The sequence below is a fragment of the Artemia franciscana genome, chromosome 1 (genome assembly GCF_032884065.1).
Source record: "Artemia franciscana chromosome 1, ASM3288406v1, whole genome shotgun sequence".
NCBI classification, from domain to species: Eukaryota; Metazoa; Arthropoda; class Branchiopoda; order Anostraca; family Artemiidae; genus Artemia; species Artemia franciscana.
Window position 1 is genome coordinate 67,392,159 of NC_088863.1, and position 25,706 is coordinate 67,417,864.

The window sequence follows — 25,706 nt, forward strand, 5'->3', positions numbered from 1 at the left end:
TAAGCAAATCAAATTGTGTTGCTAACAGTTTTTGAAAATATCTCCTCCCCTTCCCACCCTATATCCAAAACTCGATTTTCTAATCGCTCAATGATTGTATTCCTAATTGATAGAGTAATTGGATAAGAGACAAAGGGTTGCAGCCGTTTGTTATCAAGCACATTGTATCTTCCCTGGGAGGTTGTTGTGTTTATTGTTTATTTGATAAGTTTCGTAAATAAAACAGTCAATAGTTAAAGTGCAACTGATCCATGCACTGCCGTTGCAGCGGGTATCGTGAATTTCGACAATAAACTGTAACAGGAATAGAGCCATATTCAGCAGCAATTAGATAACGGCCATAGAAGGATGGAAATGTTTTTGCTTCACACCCATTGAAAAATAGATTTCTTTTTGTTTGTTTTTGTTTCTTTTGTATATTTGCATGTGCTGCACTTGGTCTACAATTGATTTCTTTTTATGATGGCTATTAAGAATTAGCATCATGGGAGCTATAGATGAACACAGAGATACTTGTTTTTCATACCTTTAAGTACCAAGCACATTAGCAGTTCCAATATGATTTTTTAATTGGGTTATGTGGAAACTTATTCAGCCAAGCACGTCTTATAAACGTTAGAGAAATCTGGAAACATTTTTTTTTTTTTTTTTTTTTTGAAAAAGACTTCTACATACAGTTATGTAGTTTTAATTAACGGGTCAAACACCCTATTGATTTTGAATTGATCGATGTTGAGCTACAGATAAAGTGGGTGTTTTACCCATTTGATTAGGCTTCTTCGTAAACAAGAAATATTCCCAATTCTTTTCTTTTACGATTCAGAAGGGCACCAAAGGAGAGAATTTACGCAAGAAAAAAAACTTAATAACTGTAGAAAGATAAAGAAAAAACGTAGGAAACCCCGGTTTTTGTGAATACGCCTTAACACTGAGCCAGCATGCAAAAAAAGCTTTCATTTTAATGTTGTTCGCGCTTTAACAGAAAACTGCTACCCGATAGCCAGAAGGAAAAGAAACAAAAAGAAAGATGAAAAGAGAAGGAACAAAGGATAGAAACCTGAAAGGAAGGAAACCTGAAGGAAAGAAAATAAAAAGAAGGATGACGAGAGAATAAAGGAGGATGAAGAGAAGAAAGAAGGATGAAAAGAGAAGAATGAAGGATGATTTTCAATTTTACCTTCAACAACCTTTCCTGGGGTTACGTTTATAGCAGGAGCAAATTGTTGCTGCCCTCCGGGTGCTGTAGAGCGTGTTTGCCTTCCAGATTCTTGCATACTTTGTCTTGGTGCTTGCGATCTTTGTACAGCACCAGGCTGTTCAAAAAATGGCTCATTTCGCACTGCAGCACTCTTAAAATATACATCAATATACACACATATATTAGCACTCTTGAAACACATAAATTTGTAATTTCTAACATGGATTAGAACTCTTATCGTTTTGAACTATTTGCGGATAATTTTAAGTTACTTGCTTGAAGAATTTGGATGTAAATCCCTACGAGACTGATCAACCAATCAGGTCCATGAACTTCTACATATGGACATATTTGCCTTATTATCAACAGCCAATAAGTCTGCGTAACATGCAGGAAATCTCATCCTAGTAACGCAGCCTAGTAACGAGTGTACCACGGTTCATAGTAACCAAGAGTTTAAAATTCAAGTTGTCAAATGCCATAACTGTCGAAAGTGTTTCCATTTCTAGCTGATTAAAAAACGGTAACTTATTTCGATTAATCTTAATAATAAAAAAGTATATTTTGAAAATAAATTTATAGGAATTTCAAACGAGCCTAAAAACTCAATTGCTGGATCAAATTGTGCTTTATCAAAAAAAAAAAAAAAAAACGCTTTGAATTGTCTTGGCCAAAAATCCTACTCGCGAGAATTGCCTATACTTTGCATAGAGAGAAAGCTGTTTTTCGCATTGGAACCAGATCTGATTCGAATTGAAAATAGAGCATTTGAGAAATAAGATCTTCCTATATGTTAAGTTTCATTAAGATCTGGTCACCCATTTGTAAGATAAAGATGCCTAAATTTCCACGTTTTCCAAGATTTCCGCTTTCCCCCTCCGACTCCCCCCAATATCACCAGGTCTGGTCTAGACTTGAAATAAGAGCTTTGAAGCACAAGATCCTTCTATATATCAAATTTCACGAAGATCTGAGCACTCGTTCGTAAGTTACAAATACCTCATTTTTCCTCATTTTTCATACCTCATTTTTCATACCTCTTTTTTTCTGATTTTTCTGAATTACCCCCCCCCCCCCCCCTCTCAACTCCCCCAAAGAGAGTGGATTCAGTAGAGTTATATCAGTCACGTATCTTGGACTTGTGCTTATTCTTCCCACCAAGTTTCATCCTGATTTCTCCACTCTAAGCGTTTTCCAAGATTTCCGATCCCCTCCCCACTCCCCCCAATGACACTGGATTGGCCGGTATTAAAATAAGAGATATGAGTTAAGAGGTCCTTCTTAATATGAAATTTCACGAAGATCCAATCACTCCTTCGTAAGTTAAAAATGCCTCATTTTTTCTAGATTTTCAGAATTAAAAACTCCTCCAAAGAGAATGTATCCGTTCCGGTTCTGTCAATCACGTATCTAGGACTTATGCTTATTTTGCCACCAAGTGTCATCCTCATCCCTCCACTCTAAGTGTTTTCCAGATTTTAGTTTTCCCCTCCCCCACGGTCGGGATTAGACACGATATCCTTCTATATATCAAATTTCATTAAGATCCGGTCACCCGTTCGTAAGTTAAAAATACCTCATTTTTTCTAATTTTTCTGAATTAACGGTCCCCAGACCCCCCCTCCAGATGGTCGTATCGGGGAAATACTATTTCTAATTTAATATGGTCTAGTCCCTGATACTTCTGCCAGATCTCATCGTCCTAGCTTATCCGGAAGTACCTAAACTAGCAAAACCGGGACAGACAGACCGATAGAATTTGCGATCGCTATATCTCACTTGGTAAATACCAAGTGCCATAAAAATTGCCCTGAAAACGTCTGTATACTTCCCAATAATCAATACTATATGTAAACAATGGGCATAGTTCATAGCTTGCAGCCCTTCCCCTGGGGACTGTGGGCGACTAAGTCGTCCTCAAAGACATAGGTATTGTATGTTTCAACTATGCTAAACAAAATGGCTAATTAAAAATTTTGATCCTGTGATCCGATTCTTTTGATGTATCTATTGGTATTAAAATTCCGTTTTTTAGAGTTTCAGTTACTATTGCGTCTGTTGATTTTGAATTAAAATCAAGTAGTTGTGGGCATCAAGCCATGGCTAATTGTAGAAAAAGCAAAGACAGAGAGTCCAGGATTAAATGAGGTAAATCTAGCATAAGCCCTTATTAAAATTATATAAAAATGTCACTTCTTCTGTTGATAGATAAGTATATATATATCATCCGTCCGTGCGTCATTCCAAGGGCAGAACCAAGATAGATAGCCACAGAACTAAGGGACGAAAGAATTGGATTGATTTTGGGTTGATACGCGACGGTAAATATCCACTGGACTTGTATGCAAAATCTGGGACTGAATTTGCTTAGACTCACAGGCAAGCAAGTGAAGCATAAGTGACACCTGAACAACTGATAACCTGGTTGTCTTCCAATGACTTTTTACTATTAAAGAGGACACTAACCTTTTCAATTTTCAACCAAATGAACAATTTTTGAAGTTTCTACAACAGAAACTGACCATCCTAAAATTTTTATAAGATGCATTTCGAGAATATACATACAACGTGTGTTTGGGGAGGGAATATCTACCCTCTGATCACTTTTACTCTTAAAGGGGACAGCCCTTTCATATACGGAATCATTTCTGTTCGTTTAAGTTTTAATGCTGCTCCTTACATCCAGATGAAAAAACTTTTTCATATTTGTTTTTTCATTGTTGTTAATGCTAGAAAATTTTGCACCCCCTTGATGGAATTTCTCTTCTCCCATGATAAATCCTCTATGGAAAGATAATCCCACGTAGCACTCTACCCTCGAACACCTTACCCAACCAGAAAAATACCCCTGAAAACGTCTGTACACTTCCCAATAACCAATTGCTATATGTAAACAATGGCCAAAGTTTGTGACTGGCAGCCCCTCCCCCGGGGACTCTGGGGCAGTAATTCACCCCAAAGATATAGTGATTAGATTCAACGACTATGCTGCACAAAATGGCTAACCCAAAATTTTGATCCGGTGACTTTGGGGGAAAATGAGGGTGGTAGGGAGCCTAGGTGCCCTCCAATTTTTTGGGTCACTTAAAAAGGGCACTAGAACTTTTGATTACCGCTAGAATGAACCCTTTTGCGACATCCTAGGACCATTTGTTCGATACGATCACCCCCTGGAAAAAAAAACAAACACGCACCCGTGATCGGTCTTCTGGCCAAAAATACAAAATTACACATTTTTGTAGATAGGCACTCGAAACTTCTACAGCAGGGTTCTCTGATAAGCTGAAAATGATGGTGTGATTTTCGATAAGATACTGTGACGTTTAAGGGGCTTTCTCCCTATTTTCCAAAATAAGGCAAATTTTCTCAGGCTCGTAACTTTTGATGGGTATAACTAAATTTGATGAAACATATATTTAAAATCAGCATAAAAATCCGTTTCTTTTGATATATCTATTGGAATCAAAATCCCATTTTTTTCGATTTTTGGTTACTATTGAGCCGGGTCACTCCTTACTACAGTTCGTTACCACGAACTGTTTGATTCTATTACTTTTAGGGGATGTTTCCCCTTTTTTCGAAAATGCGGCAAATTTTCTCAGGCTCGTGACTTTTGATGGGTAAAACTAAACCTGATAAAACTTATATATTTAAAATTAACATAAAAATACGATTCATTTGATGTATATATTCGTATCATAATTCCGTTTCTTAGAGTTTTGGTTACTATTGAGCTGGGTCGCTCCTTACTAAAGTTTTTACCACAAAATGTTTGATAAATAATTCGTGCCCTAGCAAAGAGACGTTTTTTGCCATTTGTGCCACCAAGGTCAATTGCAAACAGAATGGAGATACTAACATAATCAATTGATTTTCGATGATCTAAAACCTTAAACAAAAGGTTTCAAGCCCAACCTCCCTCCCTCCCCTCCCATTTCCCCTCCACGTAGAGTGGTGTGTTTTGGCATTTTGTGTCGCAAAAGGTTATTTTTGGCTCAAATATGGCCAATGACCGAGGATTACTAAGATAAACAGTAAATTCATCACCATCTAAAACCCTCAATAGGCTTCTAACCTCCCTTCTCCAATCTTGACAAACTATGGCAAGGTGGCACTTTCAGTCATTTAGTGTGACAAAACCTTAACTTTGGCTTATAAGGCGAAAATAGTGGGGAACAGATACAGTTTCCAGTCCCCCACCCCATCTTGGAAAACAAGGAAACAGGTATCTTTTACATCTTGTTACAATTTAAAATTAGAGAACCCTGAAGTTTTAGAACCCTGATCATGAATGGGCAAAATTTGAAAAATTTTCTTGAGCAAAAAGGCTATAACAAGCACACTATTGTAATCTCCAAGACTGAATATTCTTGAAAGATCACAATCCTCTACGATATATATAGCCTCCTCCTCCTCCTTAGAAACTGAAAACTGAAAAAGGGGGTATTGGTATAAAAAATACCTAATAAATAAAATGACATTTAAAAATAATTCAATTTTGTCTTTAAAATTCTTAAGCACGGCAATAATGACATATCCCTCAGACTCTTTATTTCTGACTAAATTACAGGTACCTTTTGCAAAAATTTAAAAAGTACCTTGTGATCTAAGAAACAAGGCTGTATCCAGTGAAGTTTACCGGTTTTGAACCCTCCCCTCCCCCTGCGATTTTTCATCCAACTCGTAAAAACGTAAGAAAAGCGCATAATTGCAATTTTGAAATGTCTTTAAAGCTCTCTTTGTAAGAACCTTCTCCCCCGTCTAGTGAAAATCCTGGATACAGTGCCCTAATGTCCTTAAACAGAATCTATGCTAACATGCTGAGTTCCTTTGTCCAAGTTAGACAAGGATTGTAAAGATTATTTGTGCACATTAAAAAAACGGCAAAAACCAATTTAAAATATGAAGTTAACGTATCATTGATAAAACTTACTATGTGATATTTCAAAATTATATGGCAGGATTATTTGCAAGAGATACAGTCAAACCGTTTTTCGGTCCTAATAAATAATATAATAATAAATAACATATAAATAGATAAAAAATAATAATAATAATAATAATAATTAATAGATAAATAAAACAGAAAAATATGTAAATTTTCAGTAAGTAGATTTCCCCTATTATTCCTGTTCAGTATTTAAATTATGACCAGATCAAACAAAGGAGAAATAAGAGAATACCTTAATAATGATGGGTCATCGAAGTTTCTACAAGGACAGATCGGTTATTCCAGCGAGTAAAGTGTTGATTGAATAGAAGTGTTTACTTTTATCAGTGCTATGTAATTACGCCGCAACTGATAGCAGTAAAATCTTGATTTTTGTTCTAAAACATTACATACTGGAGCCCAGGGCCATATCCAGGATTTTGCTCAGTGGAGGGGGGATTACATAAGAAAACATTAAAAAACGTAACAAAACTATTAATTTGCCATTTTGTTACGTTTTTACGAGTCAGACGAACATTTTTTGAGGGGGAAAACCCCCTCCCCCCTGGGTATGTTTTTTTGGAGAAATGGTCCTAATGGGTATGGTTCTATTTGAAGCATTTTCGAAGATTTAAATTAGAAAAACTAGTGCTATTATGACTCTACTCCTTTGTGTGACAAAACCTTAAATTTGGCCCATAAGGCGAAAATACTGGGGAACAGATATAATTTCCAGTCCCCCACCCCATCTTGGAAAACAAGGAGACAGGTTTCTTTTACATCTTGTTAATACAATTTAAAATTAAAGAACCCTGAAGTTTTAGAACCCTGGTCATAAATGGGCAAAATTTGAAAAATTTCTTCAGCAAAAAGGCTATAACAAGCGCATTATTGTAATCTCCAAGGCTGAATATTCTTGAAAGATTACATTCCTGTACCATATATATAGCCTCCTCACCCTCCTTAGAAACTTAAAACTGAAAAAGGCGATTTCGGTATAAAAAAACCTAATAAATACAATGACATTTAAAAATAATTGAATTTTGCCTTTAAAATTATTAAGCATGGCAATAATGACATACCCTTCAGACTCTTTATTTCTGACTAAGTTACACGTACCTTTTGCAAAAATTTTAAAAGTACCTTGTGATGTAAGAAACAAGGCCGTATCCAGTGAAGTTTACCGGTTTTGAACCCCCCCCCCCACCCCCCGCGATTTTTCGTCCAACTCGTAAAAACGTAAGAAAAGCGCATAATAGCATTTTTGATGTGTTCTTTACAGCTCTCTTTGTAAGAACCCCCTCCCCCGTCTAATGAAAATCCTGGATACAGTGCCCTAATGCCCTTAAACAGAAACTATGCTAACATGCTTAGTTCCTTTGGTCAAGTTAGACAAGAATTGTGAAGCTTATTTGTGTACGTTAAAAAAACGGCAAAAATCAATTTATAGTATGAAGTTAACGTATCATTGATAAAACTTACTATGTGACGTTTCAAAATTATAAGGTAGGATTATTTGCAAGAAATTAAGTCAAACCGTTTTTCGGTCCTAAAAAATAATACAATAATAAATAATGTATAAATAGATCACAAATAATAATAATAATAATTAATAGATAAATAAAACAGCAAAATATGCAAATTTTCAGTAAGTAAATTTCCGCTATTATTCCTGTTCAGTATTTGAATTATGACCAGATCAAACTGAGGAGAAATGAGAGAACAGCTTAAAACTAAAGGGTCATCGAAGTTTCTACAAGGACAGATCGGTTATTCCAGCGAGTGAAGTGTTGATTGAATAGAAGTGTTTACTTTTATCAGTGCTATGTAATTACGCCTCGACTGATAGCAGATATCAGTGATATCACTGATCTTAATTTTTATTCTATAACATTACATAGTGGAGCCCAGGGCCATATCCAGGATTTCGCTCATGGGGAGGGGGGTATAAGAAAAACCTTAAAAAACGTAACAAAACTTTATCAATTTGCCGTTTTGTTACGTTTTTACGAGCCAGACGAACATTTTTTTAGGGGGGGAAACCCCTCCCCCCGGGTATGGTTCCTTGGAGAAAGTGTCCTAACGGGTATGGTTCTATTTGAAGCATTTTCGAAGATTTAAATTAGAAAAACCAGTGCTATTAGACACTACGCTTAAAAACTGACTAAAAGAGATTAGAAAGAGCGAAAACGTCTATACACAGTGATTAAATATAATGAAATAATGCCCTTACTCGAGCCTTTGCTCCGACACTCTCCTTGGGTATAATTCCCTGATGCAGCTGTGCCTCCACTGACTGCAGGATATTTGCCTCTTGCCTTGTGATACTGCTTAAATCTGCCTCTAAATGGACATTTCCAACGTCTAGAATATTTAGACAAAATTATAAGTAAACCATTCACAATATTCACTTCTTTTCCATGGACGCACTATACTTAAGTTAGTCTTGCAGCTTCCAAATTAAAAAAAAAAATCTTTTCAATTTATGAGGGAACAGTTCAGTCGATTTTATTCAATAGGAGCTTATTATGCCCCTATAGTTACCGTTTATGTACCAGGTGCGCCCTGAAAACCCTGAAAACTGTTAAGCTTTACAAGATCCCTCACATTTAAGAAAGTTACGGATCAAAGAGCTTGTAGTAGCAAACTAAGTAAAAAGTGTCCCTTGTCAATACCAACTAATGCTCATGGCCATCGTTCTATGACAAGTGGTCTAGAAAAAACGTTTTGGACCTTTGTTGGTTCTATTTTGGAGGAAATAAAAAAAAAATGTTTATTGTTCCATCTACAATTTGGACTTCCTTGCTCTAAAGACTCATCGACTATAAAAGTTTCAAACCAATCGAAAATACAAATTTTTTGGGGGGGGGGTTCCGTTTTTGTGGGGAGGGGGGCTGTGGCAAAGAATTTTTTAAAGTGTGTCCGGTTCATCTTGGTGAAAAGTTTTCTGGCGTGTCAAACGACGTTTCTGTATGTTTCAAACCAATCAGAGACTTAGTTTTAATGGTCGTATTGTAAGTCTTTTTTCTTTTACAAATTCATGTTTTGCTGTGGACGGCCCTAGGACATAGGGTTGAAATGTTCATTCAAATATAGAATTCCACTGTCTTTCGAAAAGGATTTCCCTATTGTTCTTCTTGTTGTTGATTTTTACGGGGATGGTTTTATGAGCCCGTATCCCCCCGCCCCACTAGAAGGTAGAAAGTTGTACTAATTACAGATATGTTGGGGTGAACATTATCAACAGCGAAGCCAGAGAGGTTCATAGGCGTCCATCCAAATTATAGGCAATATAATTTTCCTTAATAAAGCACCTCAACAGTGTCAATTCATGGAAATTCTTTGTTTTTGAATTATTTCAATAAAAAAAAAACTGTCAGCAAAAAAACAAAAAAAGGTTTTCAATACCTAGGACAGGGTACAAAAACAGGCAAACTAATTTTTTGAAAACATTTATGATTGACCGAATGTTGTGGTTGAAAACATACACATTTAAAGAATCCACTATGTATGTTGATTCTAATTATAGAGTACTCGTTGATTTTAAGCTTGCTTATGAAAATCTAGTAGAAAAAAAAATTATATTCTAGAAAAAGGGGCTAAAAGGCCATTAAGAGGTGTTTGATTTTAGTACAACTTAAACAGATAGTAATATACACTTACAATAACAATGTACCTACATCTATTACAGTATCAAATGGTTTAGTAAAGGAATGCGAAATTGTTAGCTTAAAGAATAGGGAGCTAAGAAGACAGCTACTTTTATAAACGACCATTTTAGCTCATTTCAAGACAATGCTGCCTCTACATCCATTTGGGGAAAAAAAATACTTGTTAATACATTTAGTGACAATTAAAAAAACTTTCAAACTCTTTTTAACATTTTTATTTTGTGGTTGACACCATTTCATTAAGTATGCATTTAACCACAGATTTAAAAGTTTATTCAAACCCATATAACTAAGCTAATTAATAAACCAAACAAACTAAAGAAACAGATAACTAACCATTAGAAATTTTCGGCCTTTATTTGTCATTTTGAGGTTTTCTAATCAGTTACATCTTCTTAACCCCCCCCCCCCCCCACAAAAAGGCAATCTATGGAACCTCGCATAAGTTTTAACACAGTAAATTTTATTTTACCTTCAGCAACCTTTCCAGGGGCTACAGTAACGGCAGGAGCAATTAATGGCTGCTGTCCTTGCTGCTGTACATTCCGAGTTCCAGGTCCCCCAACAAACGGCTCATTTCGCACTGCTGCACTCTTGAAAGAAAGCAATAAAATAATCAGAATAACATAAAAAATGTCACTCAACTAAAACGTGATAATAAATTATGATATATAATTATATAAATGAATTTGCTTAGAACGATTTATAATGAAAGGAAACTATAAATTCCAGTAGATATCTTGTTAGTTATAGTGGAGATAAAGCAAAAAAAGATGAAGCATAAATTAACATTCTCTCCAATTCCTCGAGACATGACCAAACAGAACCGTATGATTTGTTAGGTTGTTGTGAATTAAATTCTTCAACTAGATTTTTTTAAAGTTGCTCCCTTGGATTCTTTTCGCTAAAGAAATAGCAATTTTTATCACATTTTTGATTTCATTATTATGCTATCTTATGCCAAAAAAATGCAATAAACTTCACCCATTTGTCTATTAAAGAATTACACACGGAATTAGGATAATGTTTGGCCCACTTCCCCTTAACAATATGTTAAGGGTTTACCAAATAACAAAAAAAAAGAAAAAAATAATTTCCGACGGGTCTAAAAAAAAAGCAAGGTAATGTGAAATACCTGTCAAAATTGAACTTATAACCAACTTAAATTTATCACTGACTTGACGTAATATCTTTATATATTAAACATTCGGTTATTTTCACTTATTTTTTCCAGTTATCTTAATTATTAAAATGATTTTACTTTTTAGCTCTTTCCTCTTTGTAGTAATTTTTATTCGTTTCAAGTCCAACTCGAGCATTCATTTTAATTTTTGCTCGTTTTAAGATTCAAATATTAGGTTATTAGTAGGTGTTATTTTTATGTTTATTGTAATTAATATTTTAGTTTCTGTTCGTTCTGGGTTTCATTTATTCCTAGGCAGTAATTTCTGGTTGTTTTATGCTTCAATTGTTATTATAGGACTTTTTTTTTGCTCGTCTTAAGTTTTTAATATGATCCTTTTATTTTTCATTGAACAACTTCTCTTTCTGGTTAAGAAAAAAATATATAAAACCCTTACCAAAAACACGGTGCCCAACCAAGTTGTTTTTTCTTTTGCAGAGTGAAAAGATGACACGTAGGACTGATCAAGTATTATTTCGGTCAATCGTTCAAATTTGAACTAAGATTGCAGGATGCTAAATATGATAATTGAAGTTTTTTCCACTAATGGTAAATAAAAATTGATTACCCGCTAAAGATTAGTAACTAGGAAATGGATGACTCCATCGACATTAGTTTCAAAAAAGTTGGTCTTTTTTTACCTAGTGTTACATTTTCGTGAGTTTCATTAAAATCACTAAGAGAAACAGTGCGCCACGGAGCCAAAAATTCTGAAAATATGTACATGGCAACATAGTGTTTCAAAGAAATAGAGATGCCTGTAGCTTTTCATCTTCTAAAAATTATTTGCTTTGACTTTTCCTGTTTGCAAACTTAGCAGAAGCTCATTAGATTATGTCATTTTGCACAAGATGCAATTATGCATCTTGTCATTTGGTCTGAATACTCACCCTTCTTGTGACTTTCACTCATCTAAAAGCCCAAATTAATATCGGACTACATCAATATCATATCAAGAAATTTTCGGTAGTTATCTCATTCAATGAATCTGATCCTCCTTCTCGTGTTCTTTTATTCATTAAATATTACAAAATCTAAATTCCAAAAACTATCAAAGCGCCCAGAACGTTAACTGTGAATACTAAATAAATTTAATATTATATTTTAATCATTCGTACTGAACTAGGTCAAGGAAAAAAAAATTAGAAGTTTACATATCCGATGCTCACACAAAGACAACAAATCTATACATCATCTTTCAGCATCAGCAACTCTCATTTCACCTACAATATCAAGAACCAACGCTAACTTCTTAAAAAATAAACAAATTCCCCACTATTAATTGTCCTTGTAATACTATTTTATTTATTTTTGTTTATTTTTTATTTGACAAAATCTTTTGTTTTTTAAAGCAACCAAGGGTATGGGAAACCCAATTTTACAAATTTACCCTTTTTTCTACTTTTAAACTGTATATCAGGTAAAAGTATATCAGGTTGTTAATTCTACCAGAAAACGTCACAGAGAAGAATTAAAAAAAAGAAGACTTACAAAATGCTTGCAAGAACTGAAGTGAAAACAATTATAGAGAGTTTAAACACTTTGAAAACATGAAGACCAGTATGATAATTTCCTTACTTGTGCTGCCGCCCCAACGCTGCCCTTTGGTATAATACCCTGATGCAGTTGTGCTTCAGCTGACTGTAGTACGGCAGCCTCGTGTCTTGTCATATTGCTTAAATCGGCCTCTATGTGGACATTTCCAACGTCTAGAAAAATTAGCATAATATTTTAAGTGTTTAAATGAAAACCTATCATATATACCGCATATACCATACTTACCGCATATTATGTATAGTATATCGGTATATCATGTATACCGGTATATCACACGGTATATCATGTATACCGGTATATCACACGGTATATCATATATACCGTACTTAATGATACCCAATATCAACAGATTTTTGGAACAGTTTGTGAGAGTAATTAATAAAATTGCAATGCTTCTGATATATTTTGAGATATTTTCCTTAAACGTCTGAAAAGCTAAATCAGTAGATAGACATGAAAATACAAAACTGATTAAATCTCTTCCAAATCCCAAAGCCCAAGTAAAAACAATGGAATAGTTGTCCAATAGAAAAACTAAAAAATAAATCACAAAATAGAAAAAAAATTAACTTTTAAAAGCAATAGAATACATCAACAAAGGCGTAAATTTATACTCCGAAATTGCAGGACCGGTAGAAATTATTGGAAACCGGTTATTTTTATCGGTTTCAGTTTATCAGTCGAACATCATAAAAAAAAATTGTTCGAAGAAATTTCGTTGCAAAATGAGAAAATACTGACCCTTAAATTTACTTTGGATAATTCATTCCCCCCCCCTCCCATAAATTTTTAAGGAAAACAGTTTCCCTGACATTTAGGAAAGCCCAGGATTCAACTTCATGTAGTAGCAAACTGCAAGTAAAAAATAATCATTATCAATACAAACCCAAACTCTAAAAACAGAGTTTTGATTATAGCAGCGGCATTAAGACTTTAATGTAAATTATTCCTTATATGGGGTGACTTCCCCTGCCTTAACCCTCACTCTACGCTAAAGTCTTAAAAGTTCTTTAAAAATAATTATGATTCAAATTCAACGGTCTTTGTCTATAAGAAGGCTTTTTCAAATACTTAGGAAAATAGTCAAACTTTAGCGTAAAGAGCGAAGGCAGAGAAAGGTTTAACCCCCTGCACATATAGCATAATTTCTGTCCACTTTTAAGTTTTAATACTGCTTCTTTATTTGAAACAAAAAAAGTTTTTTTCAATATGATTTTGGTTAGTTTTTTCAAATAATGACAGGAAATCCCCTCCCCACTTTTAAAATTTCTCCTGGAAAATTATTCCCGAAGACTTTCTTCCCCATGATAAAAATAGAATCTAGTATTTATGCTGGTTTTAAACATGCAAAATTCATTACTTTTCAATTTTCTCATCAAACTATTAGCATATGGTAAATGGCGGAATGGAGTAGTGCTTATTCAAAGATACGATGCTACAAATTATGCAGATAAGATATTTGAGCATTCAAAATAATTTTGTAGCAATAGAAAATGGTTTCAGCAAATCAAAACGAAATATTAGCGCAAAGATCAAAAAGTTGAACTGGGACAGCCCCTTTTTTTTTTCCTGGATAATTTCTACTCATTAATTCAATGTTGCACGTTGCATTCTTGAAAAAAATACATTTTTTAGAACATTTTGCTATAACACCCTTTATAGAATCCTTTTTTTTAACATTTTTGTTATTTAAATAGGAACGCTCATCTATTACGTGTTTTTTCTAGGTTAGTCTCATCCAATTAACTAAAATCATTAATAAAGCCTACTAAATTAACTAAACAGAAACGAATGATGAAGTTTAAAATTTTGGCCACATTATAACGAATTTTTTGGCCGCGTTTTAAAATATGGCTCCATCAGCTGTTTACATATTTTCGACCCAAGAGAAATCTCAAGGCATTCGATGAAACCTCACAAAATGTAGTCTATTTAGAAAAATTTCCATTTTACCTTCGGCCACCTTTCCAGGGGTGATATTAACAGCAGGAGCGAAAAACGGCTGCTGACCCTGTTGTACTGTCCGAGTGCCGCGGCCCCCAAAAGACGGCTCATTTCGTACAGCTGCGCTCTGAAAAGAAAACAGTATAACAATCATAAAACAAAATCCTCATATATATCAAACCAAGAAAAAACAATAAAACAGCAAACTTTTTTACTTATGATGATTTTTTACAAATATAAACTAAGAATCTATTCTATATTTAATTTAATTATGCACATAAGAAAACGCATTTTCTCAATTTTCCTTAGACGTGATTAAAGACAACCATATACATTTTTGGTTTCTAGAGCTTGCTGGATATAACTGATAAAACTGTTGATTAGATATCAGATGTAACTGCTGATTAGAGTATTACCAGATGAGTGTGTTCATTATAGCATGGCCAGATGAGTGTATTTGTGCGATTCGGGGGCCTTTTTAGGTGGAATTTGCAGTCAATTTTAATACAATTCAATTATAACAAGAGCCAAGAGCTCATATGGTACTTGTGACGGGGTCGGAAGAGCCAAGAGCTAAGAATTCTTATGACATGAGCTCTAGCAAAATTCTAAGAATCAATAGATTGATTTAAAAGGAAAATCAGAGGCATAAGGCCGTGATCCAAGTGAACTTGGAAACATCGAGGTTCAAATTCAAAGTTGGGGTAGCCTTCTGTCTCTCAATTCTCTAGAGACCATCGATTGTCAAAAACCCTTCACAAAGCACTTTTTCATTGGCGAAAATAGCAGATTAATTATACCAGCTTGTCAATCTGGTCTCTGGGGGTGTTATCGATGATCTGAAATTATTCTTTCTGGCAGAAAACTTCTAAGATTTCAGGTAGCTGAAATATTCTATGTGACTGTTCGAGAACAGGAAAATACATCTAAAAATGGTTGCAATCCTCTTACAGCTTATTGTCTTCTGCTCATGATAGTACCGATTTTTTTCTAAAAGCAATATCCTACAATGAGTACACTTGTGAAAAAGAGTGAGACATTTTCTAAGATTTATAAGCAATTAAAAGGAAATAGAGCAAAATCCTAGCAAACATTTTGTAGCATCTTCAAGAAGCTACGGTCTGATATTAAAAGCGATATCTTCCCCCAATGAATACTTAAGTACTTTTAGATATAAATTTTCAATTTTAACATGGGATTTTCGAGTTCCATCAGTTCACTTGATTACGACCTTAATGCCGGTCGGGATTTAAAATAAGAGCTCTGAGACACAAAGTCCTTCTAAATATCATCCGATCACCCACTCATAAGTTAAAAATACCTCATTTTTTTCTAATTTTTCCTCTTCTTTAAATCCCCCCTCCGGATGGTCAAATCGGGGAAAAAGACTTTATCAAGTCAATTCGTGCAGCTCCCGGACACGCCTACCAATTCCCATCGTCCTAGCACGTCCAGAAGCACCGAACTCGCCAAAGACTGAAGGTCACCCCCTAACTCCCCCAAAGAGAATGTATCCAGTACAGTTACGTCAATCACGTACCTACGACACCTGCTTATTCTACCCACCAAGTTTAATCCCGATCTCTCCGCTCTAAGCATTTTCCAAGATTTCTGGTTTCCCCCTCCAACTTCTCCTAGTGTCACCAGATGTGGAAAAGACTTAAAATAAGAGCTCTGAGACATGAGTTCCTTCTAAATATCGAATTTCATTAAGATCTGGTCACCCGTTCTTAAGTTAAAAAAAACCTCAATTTTTCTAATTTTTTCTGAATTAACACCAACACCTCCAACTCCCCCAATGAGAGCGGCTCCGTTCCAATTATATAAATCACGTATCTAGAACTTGTGCTTCATCCCAATCTCTCCACTCCAGTGTTTTCCAATATTTCTGTTTCCCCCCTCCAATCCCCTGTCTCCGGATCCGATTCGAAATGAAAATGGAGCATCTTGAGACATAAGATCTTTCTATATATCAAGTTTCATTAAGATCCCATCACCCATTCGTAAGATAAAAAAACCTCAATTTTCACGTTTTCCAAGATTTCCACTTTCCCCTTCCAACTCTCCCAAATGTCACCAAATCTGGTCGTGATTTAAAATAAGAGCTCTGAAGCACAAGATCCTTCAAAATATTGAATTTCATTAAGATCTGATCGCCCATTCGTAAGTTACAAATGCATCATATTCTCCAATTTTTTCAATTACCCCCCCCCCCCCCATCTCCCCCAATGAGAGTGTATCCATTCCGGTTATGTCAATCACGTATTTAGGATTTGTGCTTATTTTTCCCACAGAGTTTCATCCAATCCCTCCACTCTAAGCCTTTTCCAAGATTTCTGCCCCCCCCCAATGACACTGGATCTTGTCAGGATTTAAAATAAGAGATCTGAGTTACAATGTCCTTCTGAATATGGAATTTCATTAAGATCCGATCACTGCTTCGTAAGTTAAAAATACCTCTTTTTTCTAATTTTCAGAATTAACCCTCCCCCCAACTCCCCCAAAGAGAGCGGATCCGTTCCGGTTATGTCAATCACGTATCTAGGACTAGTGCTCAGTTTTTCCACCAAGTTTCATCCCGATGCCTCTAAGCGTTTTCCAAGATTTTAGGTTTCCCCCTCCAACTCCCCCCAATGTCACCGGATCCAGTCGGGATTTAAAATAAGAGCTCTGAGAAACAATATCCTTCTAGATATCAAATTTCATTAAGATCCGATCACCCATTCGTAAGTCAAAAATGCCTCATTTTTCTAATTTTTCCGAATTAACCGTCCCCCCCCCACTCCCCCCCCAGATGGTTGAATCCGAAAAACGACCATTTCTAATTTAATCTGTCAAATTTCTCCTGTCAAATTTCTCCTGCCAAATTTCACGGTCTTAGCTTATCTGGAAGTGCCTAAACTAGCGAAACCGGGACAGACAGACAGACACAGACAGACAGAGACAGACAGAGAGACAGACAGAGAGACAGACAGAGAGACAGACAGAGACAAACAGAAACAGACAGAGACAGACAGAGACAGACAGACAGACAGACAGACAGACAGACAGACAGACAGAAAGACAGACAGACAGAACCTACTAAATTAACGCTGTAGCCAAGCTCAATTAAGTATTTACCTGAGAGCATCTTGTGCATTAGTTTTATAACAGTATAGATATAATTTCTACAGTATTCCTTAGCTTCAAGATAATATCGGCTGAGAGGCCAACAGACTAGTGGAGAGAGATAAAAAAGGAAGTATTTTGCAAACAAAACACTTAAATGCATGAGCAAAAATTGCACATTCCCGATTATCTGTTCGTGGGGAAACCGATCAGGAGGCTTGAACATGTAGATCTCTGTCTCTTTAAAAGTCATCCTATCAGGCTAGAATCGATACATTATGGTACATCAGCTTATCGCCATATTTTGTGCTTGGTCAAATATCTCCCTCTCTGTTTTCTAAGACCGGTGCGTAATAGCTTGTTTTTAATTATTTCTATATTTCATGTTCGATTTTACTCACATGTACAAGTCGGAATATTGAGTGGAACGGAAACACGGTGATTTAGATTTGAATTTTTGCAAAAAAAATTAAACCTGAAAGTCTCCCCACTTCTCAGCCTGGGACTTCTAAATTTCTGCAAATTTCTATTATTCATTATTTTGATCATTTTTTCTCAAGGTCACAAGCATTAAAAGATAAAAATAGCCCTAGACTCCCCATTTAACGATTATATGCACTCAACTTTTAACGATTATATTAACGATTATATTTTAACGATTAAATTTTTCTGTAAAATCATATGCAGGTAATTTTTTAGTTAAGAAAGACGCGATATTCTCCATAGTTTCCTCATAAAAAAGAAAATTAAATCCAATTTCATACGAGCTGCAGCATAGCTCGCTTATAAAACATATAGAACCCGATTCTGTGTTCAAAATGGTACTTATTGTTCCTAAAATCTCATGTTCGAACCAAGCGAAAAGCTTGATTTGAACATGAGAGAAAGACACTATTAATCAAATGATATTTTTTGCATTTTTGTGCACATTTTGTGTGCACAAACTGTATAAATTTACGTCAAAACGTTCTAACTTTTCAAAAATGTAGTGAGTGGAAACAATCTGGGCATAATGCAGAAATCGAAAGAAAAAATTTCCTTACTTGAGCAGCTGCTCCAACACTGCCTTTGGGTATAATACCCTGATGTAGTTGCGCTTCAGCTGACTGTAGCACGGCAGCCTCTTGTCGTGTCATATCACTTAGGTCTGCCTCAAGATGGATGTTTCCAACGTCTATAATAATTAAGTTGCTTTAGGAAAATCAAATACAACCTTAAATCGTATTTTATAATTTTGTTCATTTTAACAGTGAATTTGCTTTCTTTGAATTTCAATACTCTGCAATGGCAAGACCGTTTTCTTTTCATTGGTTAACTATAGAGTTGTTTCATAGTACAGTTTATCTTTAAATCGTGTAGTTTATTTTAACTTTTATTGGGCAATAAAATGATTTCATTTACACATTTTCAGCAAAAATATGCCTAACGAAAAGGACTATCATACTTTAGAAGTAATCGAGCCTCAATGCCATCGGCAATACAGGCGTCAAACTATTGATGTGATATCCTCCAGAACAATTTAGTAATCAATACATTTGTTTTAAATAATAGTAAATTGTATCTACTCAACTAACAAGCAAAAAGGAAAGTAAACACGAAAATCAGCTTGCCTTCAGCAACTTTTCCAGGAGTCAAGGACCGGGACTGCACAAATTGCTGTCCTCTTCCATTAAAGCTACTTTTTCTTCTACTTGCACCAGAAGGAGCATCTTGTTGCTGCTGCCTGAGAGGTTGTCCAAGAAGAGGCTCGTTTCTCATGCTGGCTGACTGAAAAGTCATTATTTTGTCAATGAACGAAAGGTTAAATAGTACAAACCATGCGGAATTCGCTAAGCTCGAGAGGTTTGACTAAACCAAACTGAAAATATCTACCTTGCAAAATAAGAAAATGAGGAGGTACTACCTGAATTCAGTAGTTATTTTGAAACGAGACATTATATTTTATACAATTACACACCACAAACCGTAATAAAAAAAAAGATGTAACGAAAATAACGCCAGTTCCACGGGTTATTCCGATATGGGTCCAAAAGCCATCCTCGAAAATTAGTGGTCTCTAGCTTAAGTGTTTTTTTAGCTTTGACCTGTCACCCCAAAGATGGATTTCTTGACTAACCATCTTAATAAGGATCAAATTTGTGCAAATCTGTGATCAGAATTTAGTGATAAGTACCCATAGAGACAAACGTCAATATTTTGGCACTAATTCCTTAGTTTTTTCCCCGTTATTGTAGACATGTTTTTTGAAAAAGATGCTAAATATCAGAAGATCTCCCTAAAAACAAAATAATATGCACGGCTCTATTTCTAGTATTTGCCAAGTCCTATTAGACTGTATAATCAATTTTTTTAATCAGCAAATAGCAACCTGCGTTCTTTTTCAAAATTTTAGTCAATGAGAATTATCTTTAAATTGCCACTAGCCATAATCCTTAGCTAGTCAAGTACCATGTTCATGAATGAATATTTCAATTCATATATATATATATATATATAAACTAGCTGTTGGGGTGGCGCTTCGCGCCACCCCAACACCTAGTTGGTGGGGGCGCTTCGCGCCCCCCCCAAAGCCACCCCCGCGCGCGTAAGTCGTTACGTGCCATATTAGTTACGCGCCATTGTAGTTATATATAATTGTCTATGGGAAAAATAATCTGTATTCAGATCTATACCTCATTATTCTAATGATTGCCCTTGAGCTTTGTTGATGGTGACCGGGACACAAGGAATGTTCGATTAGCAATCACCATCAAAAAAAGCACCGGGACACAAATGACGACCGGGACACAGGGAATATAAACGACGACCAGGACACTCAAAGAGAAATTACAGACCGGGACACCGGAACACAAATGACGACCGGGACAAAAATGACGACCGGGACACCGGGACACACATGTTTGTCGACTGACGAAATTACAGACCGGGACATCGGGACACAAATGACGACCGGGACAGCGGGACATAGGGAATATAAATGACGACCGGGACACTCAAAGAGAAAGCGACCGGGACACAAGGAATGTTCGATTAGCAATCACCATCAACAAAGCACCGGGATACAAATGACGACCGGGACACAGGGAGTATAAATAACGACCAGGACACTCAAAGAGAAATTACAGACCGGGACACCGGAACACAAATGACGACCGGGACAAAAATGACGACCGGGACACCGGGACACAGGGAGTATTGTGATATCTTAAAAAGGGAGTTATGCACAACTAATGTTTACGAAAAGGTAAATATAGAGGATGAGAATTTAATTGAAAAGACTGAAGAAATACTTTTTAAAAATTTTAATATTAAAATAAATGACAATGATAAAAAGTTCCCTTTCCTATATTAGACTGTAAAATTTCATAAGAATCCCCCTAAACCACGGTTTATTGCTGGAGCAGCTAAATTTCCAACCCGCATTGCTGCTACTGACCTTTCTTTAATTTTAAAGGAAATTGTAAATAAACTTAAAACCTATTGTTCTGGTATTAAAAAAATTTCGAATCTTAATCCATATTGGAGTGTTAATAATTCACTGCAGGTGATAGATTCTTTAACAATGGTTTCAGCTAAAAGAATTGAGTCTTTCGATTTTGCGACAATGTATACTAACTTATCACTAAATGTAGTGTTTGATAATTTAAAAACTGTTATCAAGAAATCTTTCCTCTTATCTAGTAAAAGGTTCTTAAAAATAGACATTTATAATAAAAAAGCTATATGGACAAATTGCTTTAATACTACAGTTAACTTGAGATGTTACAGCTTGGATATGATTTTTGAGTTATTGGAATTTGTTTTATACAATACTTATGTAAGATTTGGGGGTGATTTGTACAAGCAAATTGTGGGAATTCCCATGGGGGGGAATGCCAGCCCATTTATAGCTGACTTGTTTTTAAGTCAACTAGAATATAAATATATGATGGATAAGAATAATCCAATTAATTTAAAACATGCTTTGTCAAATAATAAGATATTTAGATGATATTTTGGTCTTAAATTGTAAGGATTTCATTGATATTTCTAAAAATATATATCCATCAGAGCTTATTCTTGAGCCTAGTCATGGCGCTGGTCATAAAGATCATTTCTTAGATTTAAATATTAATATTTGTGATAATAATAAATTAAGTTTTAAAATGTATAATAAAACGGATGATTTTGATTTTGAAGTGATTAGTTTCCCATTCCCTGAAAGTAATATACACTCAAATATCACGTATTCAGCGTTTTTCTCACAGTTACTTCGTTATGCAAGGATTTGTAGTAATTATATTGATTTTAAAAATAGATGTAAAATCTTAAGCCAAAAATTGATATCAAGAGGTTTTTCTGCAAATAAATTAACTTGGCAATTTAAAAAATTTAGTTTTCATTATAACGAACTTTTAAATAAATATCAAAAGAATTATCTAGAAATACTTAAAGAAATTTTCAACTAATTTCGGAGGTTCGAGAAATGTTGTCGCAGCGCCATTTATTTTGAAATGTGTTTCTAAGTGAGCGGATTTTCTTAAAAATTAGCCACATGGTAAAGATGAATTCTATAATTATTTAGTTCATTCAGGTTTTTTTGCAATGTGTTAATATTTGTGATTTGGTAAAATTTATAGTATTCAGTTTACCTATTGTTGCTAAAGGGAGGGATATATTAACAGGATAAGCTTGTTTTGGTTTTACTTGGTTGTTTTACATTTGCTGTTTTTTTTTCTTTCATAGGCATGTATTTTGGCGGTGATACCTGACGCGGGGATGCCATGGATATTCTGTGGTAGCCACAACACTGTGCTGGGTAGAGAATTTAGAGTGGCGAAACCCTATATAGGCCAGTGTATTCTCCTGATGAGCCCTTATGTTGGGTGTTGCCTCTGAATTATTTGTCTATATTATTTTTTCTATTGTTTGGTAAATGACGACTTATACTTATTGACGACATGACTGCCTGTCCAGGGATTATTCTTTATGGTTGATTGTGTGTGGCTATGCTGTTTGACCTATGTGATTGTATGGATGAGTAGGGTTAAGGCCTCATTCAAGTGCTGGTCTATATTAATCACTAATTTAGGAAAACAGTCTTCCTTTTCTCCTTCTGTCTCTCTTTTTTTGTGTGTGTGTTTGTGCTGTTGCATTGGTGATTTCTCTTTTCATGATATATATATATATATATATATATATATATATATATATATATATATATATATATATATATATATATATATATATATATATACATATATATATATATATATATATATATATATATATATATATATATATATATATATATATATATATATATATATATACATACATATACATATACATACATATGTACATATATACATATATATTTATTTATATATATATATATATATATATATATATATATATATATATATATATATATATATATATGCAACAGCACAAACACAAAAAAAAGACAGAAGGAGAAAAGGAAGACTGTTTTCCTGTATTAGTGATAAATATAGATCAGCACTTGAATGAGGCCTTAACCCTACTCATCCATACAATCACATAGATCAAACAGCATACCCATGCACAATCAACCATAAAGAATAATCCATGGACATGCAGTCGTGTCGTCAGTAAGTATAGGTCGTCATATATATTATTCATCAATTAAAACAATGAGAAAATTGTATATGTCGTTAATCTCATCCTTTAATCAATAATTATACATGCTTGTCCAGAAATAATGCCTGGTTGCCTAATTAAAGCTTTATATCCCAAATTTAAAAGTCAACAAAGAAAAGAACGACTATTGGACCTGTAGGAGTATACGGTTAAAAATTAGTGATAGGTTTATAGGTTTTTTAGTGATAGGATTTAGTGATATAGTCTACCTGAGCTACAGCACCAACGCTTCCTTTGGGTATGATACCTTGATGCATCTGGGCTTCAACTGATTGAAGCACAGCAGCCTCCTCCCTCGTCAAATCGTTCAAGTTCGCTTCTATATGAAGGTGACCAACATCTAAAATTTTATTAATGCGTTACAATGCATATTACCTTAACATAAAGAGTAACAAAAAGTGTATTAAGACTAAAATTTTGGCTAAGATCAAATACTTTGGGATTGAGAATGCACCAGTTTTTCTCAGATTTGTCTTCAGAAAGACGGTTTCAGTCTCCGTAGAGCTATTAATACTTCAGAAACTCAAAATTATAAATCTACTAATTAAGGAAGAATCTAAACATGGATTTCTACATTGACTTTTCCTCTTTAATCGGGGATAAATTCAGAATTTTAATCGATTTCATTGACTTTCGTCAAACTTCTATTTGACTAATCAATCTTTCCAACCACGATAGGCGCTAAAATTAAAATGGCTTCCGTTGGTTTCATTGGTTAATAATGGTCTAGTTTCAATTCAAAGTACCTCTCAAAATATTTTGTTAAAGAGTTCAATTTCTGACAGCACAAATGATTGCTTTAGCAAACATTCTGTAAGATATAATTTTATCGAATATCGATTACGTCACTAAATATTTTGTGGCGAATACTTGTGTGTGTCTCGGTTACGTAACTAGCTTTATTCGTAATTTAACTTCAATATCTGATATTTTCCCTTCATCTTTTCGTGTTTTGCTAGTTTTATAGTTTTTATTTTGTTTGCAGCTGGCTCTGAAAAAAAGGTACAGAAGAGGTACTTAACCACATAAAAGAAATTTTACCAAAGCCAGGAAGGATCGTGACTTATAGATTGAAGCTGAATTTATCAGTTTTATTTTTAGGACAGGTCAGTGAATTGCAACATACCAGATCTGATCCCAGAATTTTTTTTTTTCGACCCTGACAGCTTTTTCAACTACCAAAAACTGGCTGAAAAACTACCACGAGAAATTTCAACAGAAAACTGGAGCCGGAGCCACCAGTTTCAGTCACAAATTCGAGCCTTGAGTCTCATGAATTGTGTATTTTTAGCGGTGAATGAATATGATTTTCCTTGTTCTTCTTTGCTGGGTATTTATATTTCTAAACGGTGATTCCATACTTAGATAGGACGAGATTGTGGCTTTTTAAGAATATGCTAATTTCAGAATTAGGTCTAGCCATCATAACATGAAGCATTCCGATCAGGTAGGCATAAAATATCTAAGGAGAGAACGGAAGTATCTAGAAGGAAGTGTTTTACCAGTGGCAGCTACATAGTAGCGTAATAATTTCCAAACATACCCGCATAGGATGATCAGACAACTTTCCCAGAAAACAGATTATTTTCTAAATAGTTAGTATTATTATTAAAAAAATTCCTGATCTAGGTGAAGTTTTGCCGTTTTCCATAATATTTTCTTTTATTTCATATAATTCGACTACTATTGATTTTTCAAACGGACCCCCTCCCCACCCCCAAATCAATAAATTTATGAAAATTTGTTTACCGACAGACTTAAGTAAGGCCTGTAAGGCCTGAAAAGAAAAACGGAATGATTGATAAAAAAAATTACGGAACAAAATTCGTCGAATTACCAATAGCAAAAAAAAGCAAGGAAATGCAGCTGAAAAAGCATGAAATATCTCACTCTAAGCTCATGGCAAATCAAAAATGATGCTCAAAATGCCTTATCATTCAAAACAAAAACATATTAAGGAATCTATATAACCTTCTGCAACACGATCAGGTCCTTGCCAACTCTGCTGTCTGCCTGTTACGCTAGATCTTCTGCTACCTTGTGGACGTTGACTAAAGCCAGGAGGCGGACTCTGTTGAAGAGGTTGCTGTCCCGGTATAGGTTCATTTCTTGCCGCAGCAGCCTAAAAATAAACCAAAAAATACACATTGAGATTTGTTTGTTTTAATGAGATGGTTTGTTGAATTTGACTAGCCTTGCATGTATGAAACACCAATGGTTGTTTCCGAAGCTCAGAACTTAAAATATGAAACACGTTTTTATATTTATTAAAAATGTATTTGGTACAATTTACATAAAACTGCGAAAAGAGCAAAGAACACGATTACATACAAACTGCTAAAAAGCAAAAAATTAATTGGACAGAATTATCTACTGTATCGTTAAAAATGTGCGGGTACAAACTAAAAGATCTGTAATATCAATTAGTATTTGCTTCATCTAATTATTTATAAA

At 34.8% G+C, this 25,706-nt stretch overlaps 1 protein-coding gene across 4 annotated transcripts in view; it reads right to left on the minus strand.

Moving 5' to 3' along the window:
• Positions 1 to 25,706, minus strand: part of LOC136033114 (uncharacterized) — a 100,427-nt gene that overhangs the window by 29,651 nt on the left and 45,070 nt on the right. For all 4 annotated transcript variants that reach the window (XM_065713767.1, XM_065713758.1, XM_065713751.1 and 1 more), the window contains exons 10-18: positions 25,224 to 25,374; positions 23,462 to 23,592; positions 19,202 to 19,358; positions 18,635 to 18,765; positions 14,493 to 14,610; positions 12,561 to 12,691; positions 10,272 to 10,392; positions 8,362 to 8,492; positions 1,178 to 1,349 (exon numbers count right to left, since the gene is read on the minus strand). In XM_065713767.1, coding sequence (XP_065569839.1) covers positions 1,178 to 1,349; positions 8,362 to 8,492; positions 10,272 to 10,392; positions 12,561 to 12,691; positions 14,493 to 14,610; positions 18,635 to 18,765; positions 19,202 to 19,358; positions 23,462 to 23,592; positions 25,224 to 25,374 — 1,243 coding nt within the window. The remainder of the gene's footprint in view (positions 1 to 1,177; positions 1,350 to 8,361; positions 8,493 to 10,271; positions 10,393 to 12,560; positions 12,692 to 14,492; positions 14,611 to 18,634; positions 18,766 to 19,201; positions 19,359 to 23,461; positions 23,593 to 25,223; positions 25,375 to 25,706) is intronic.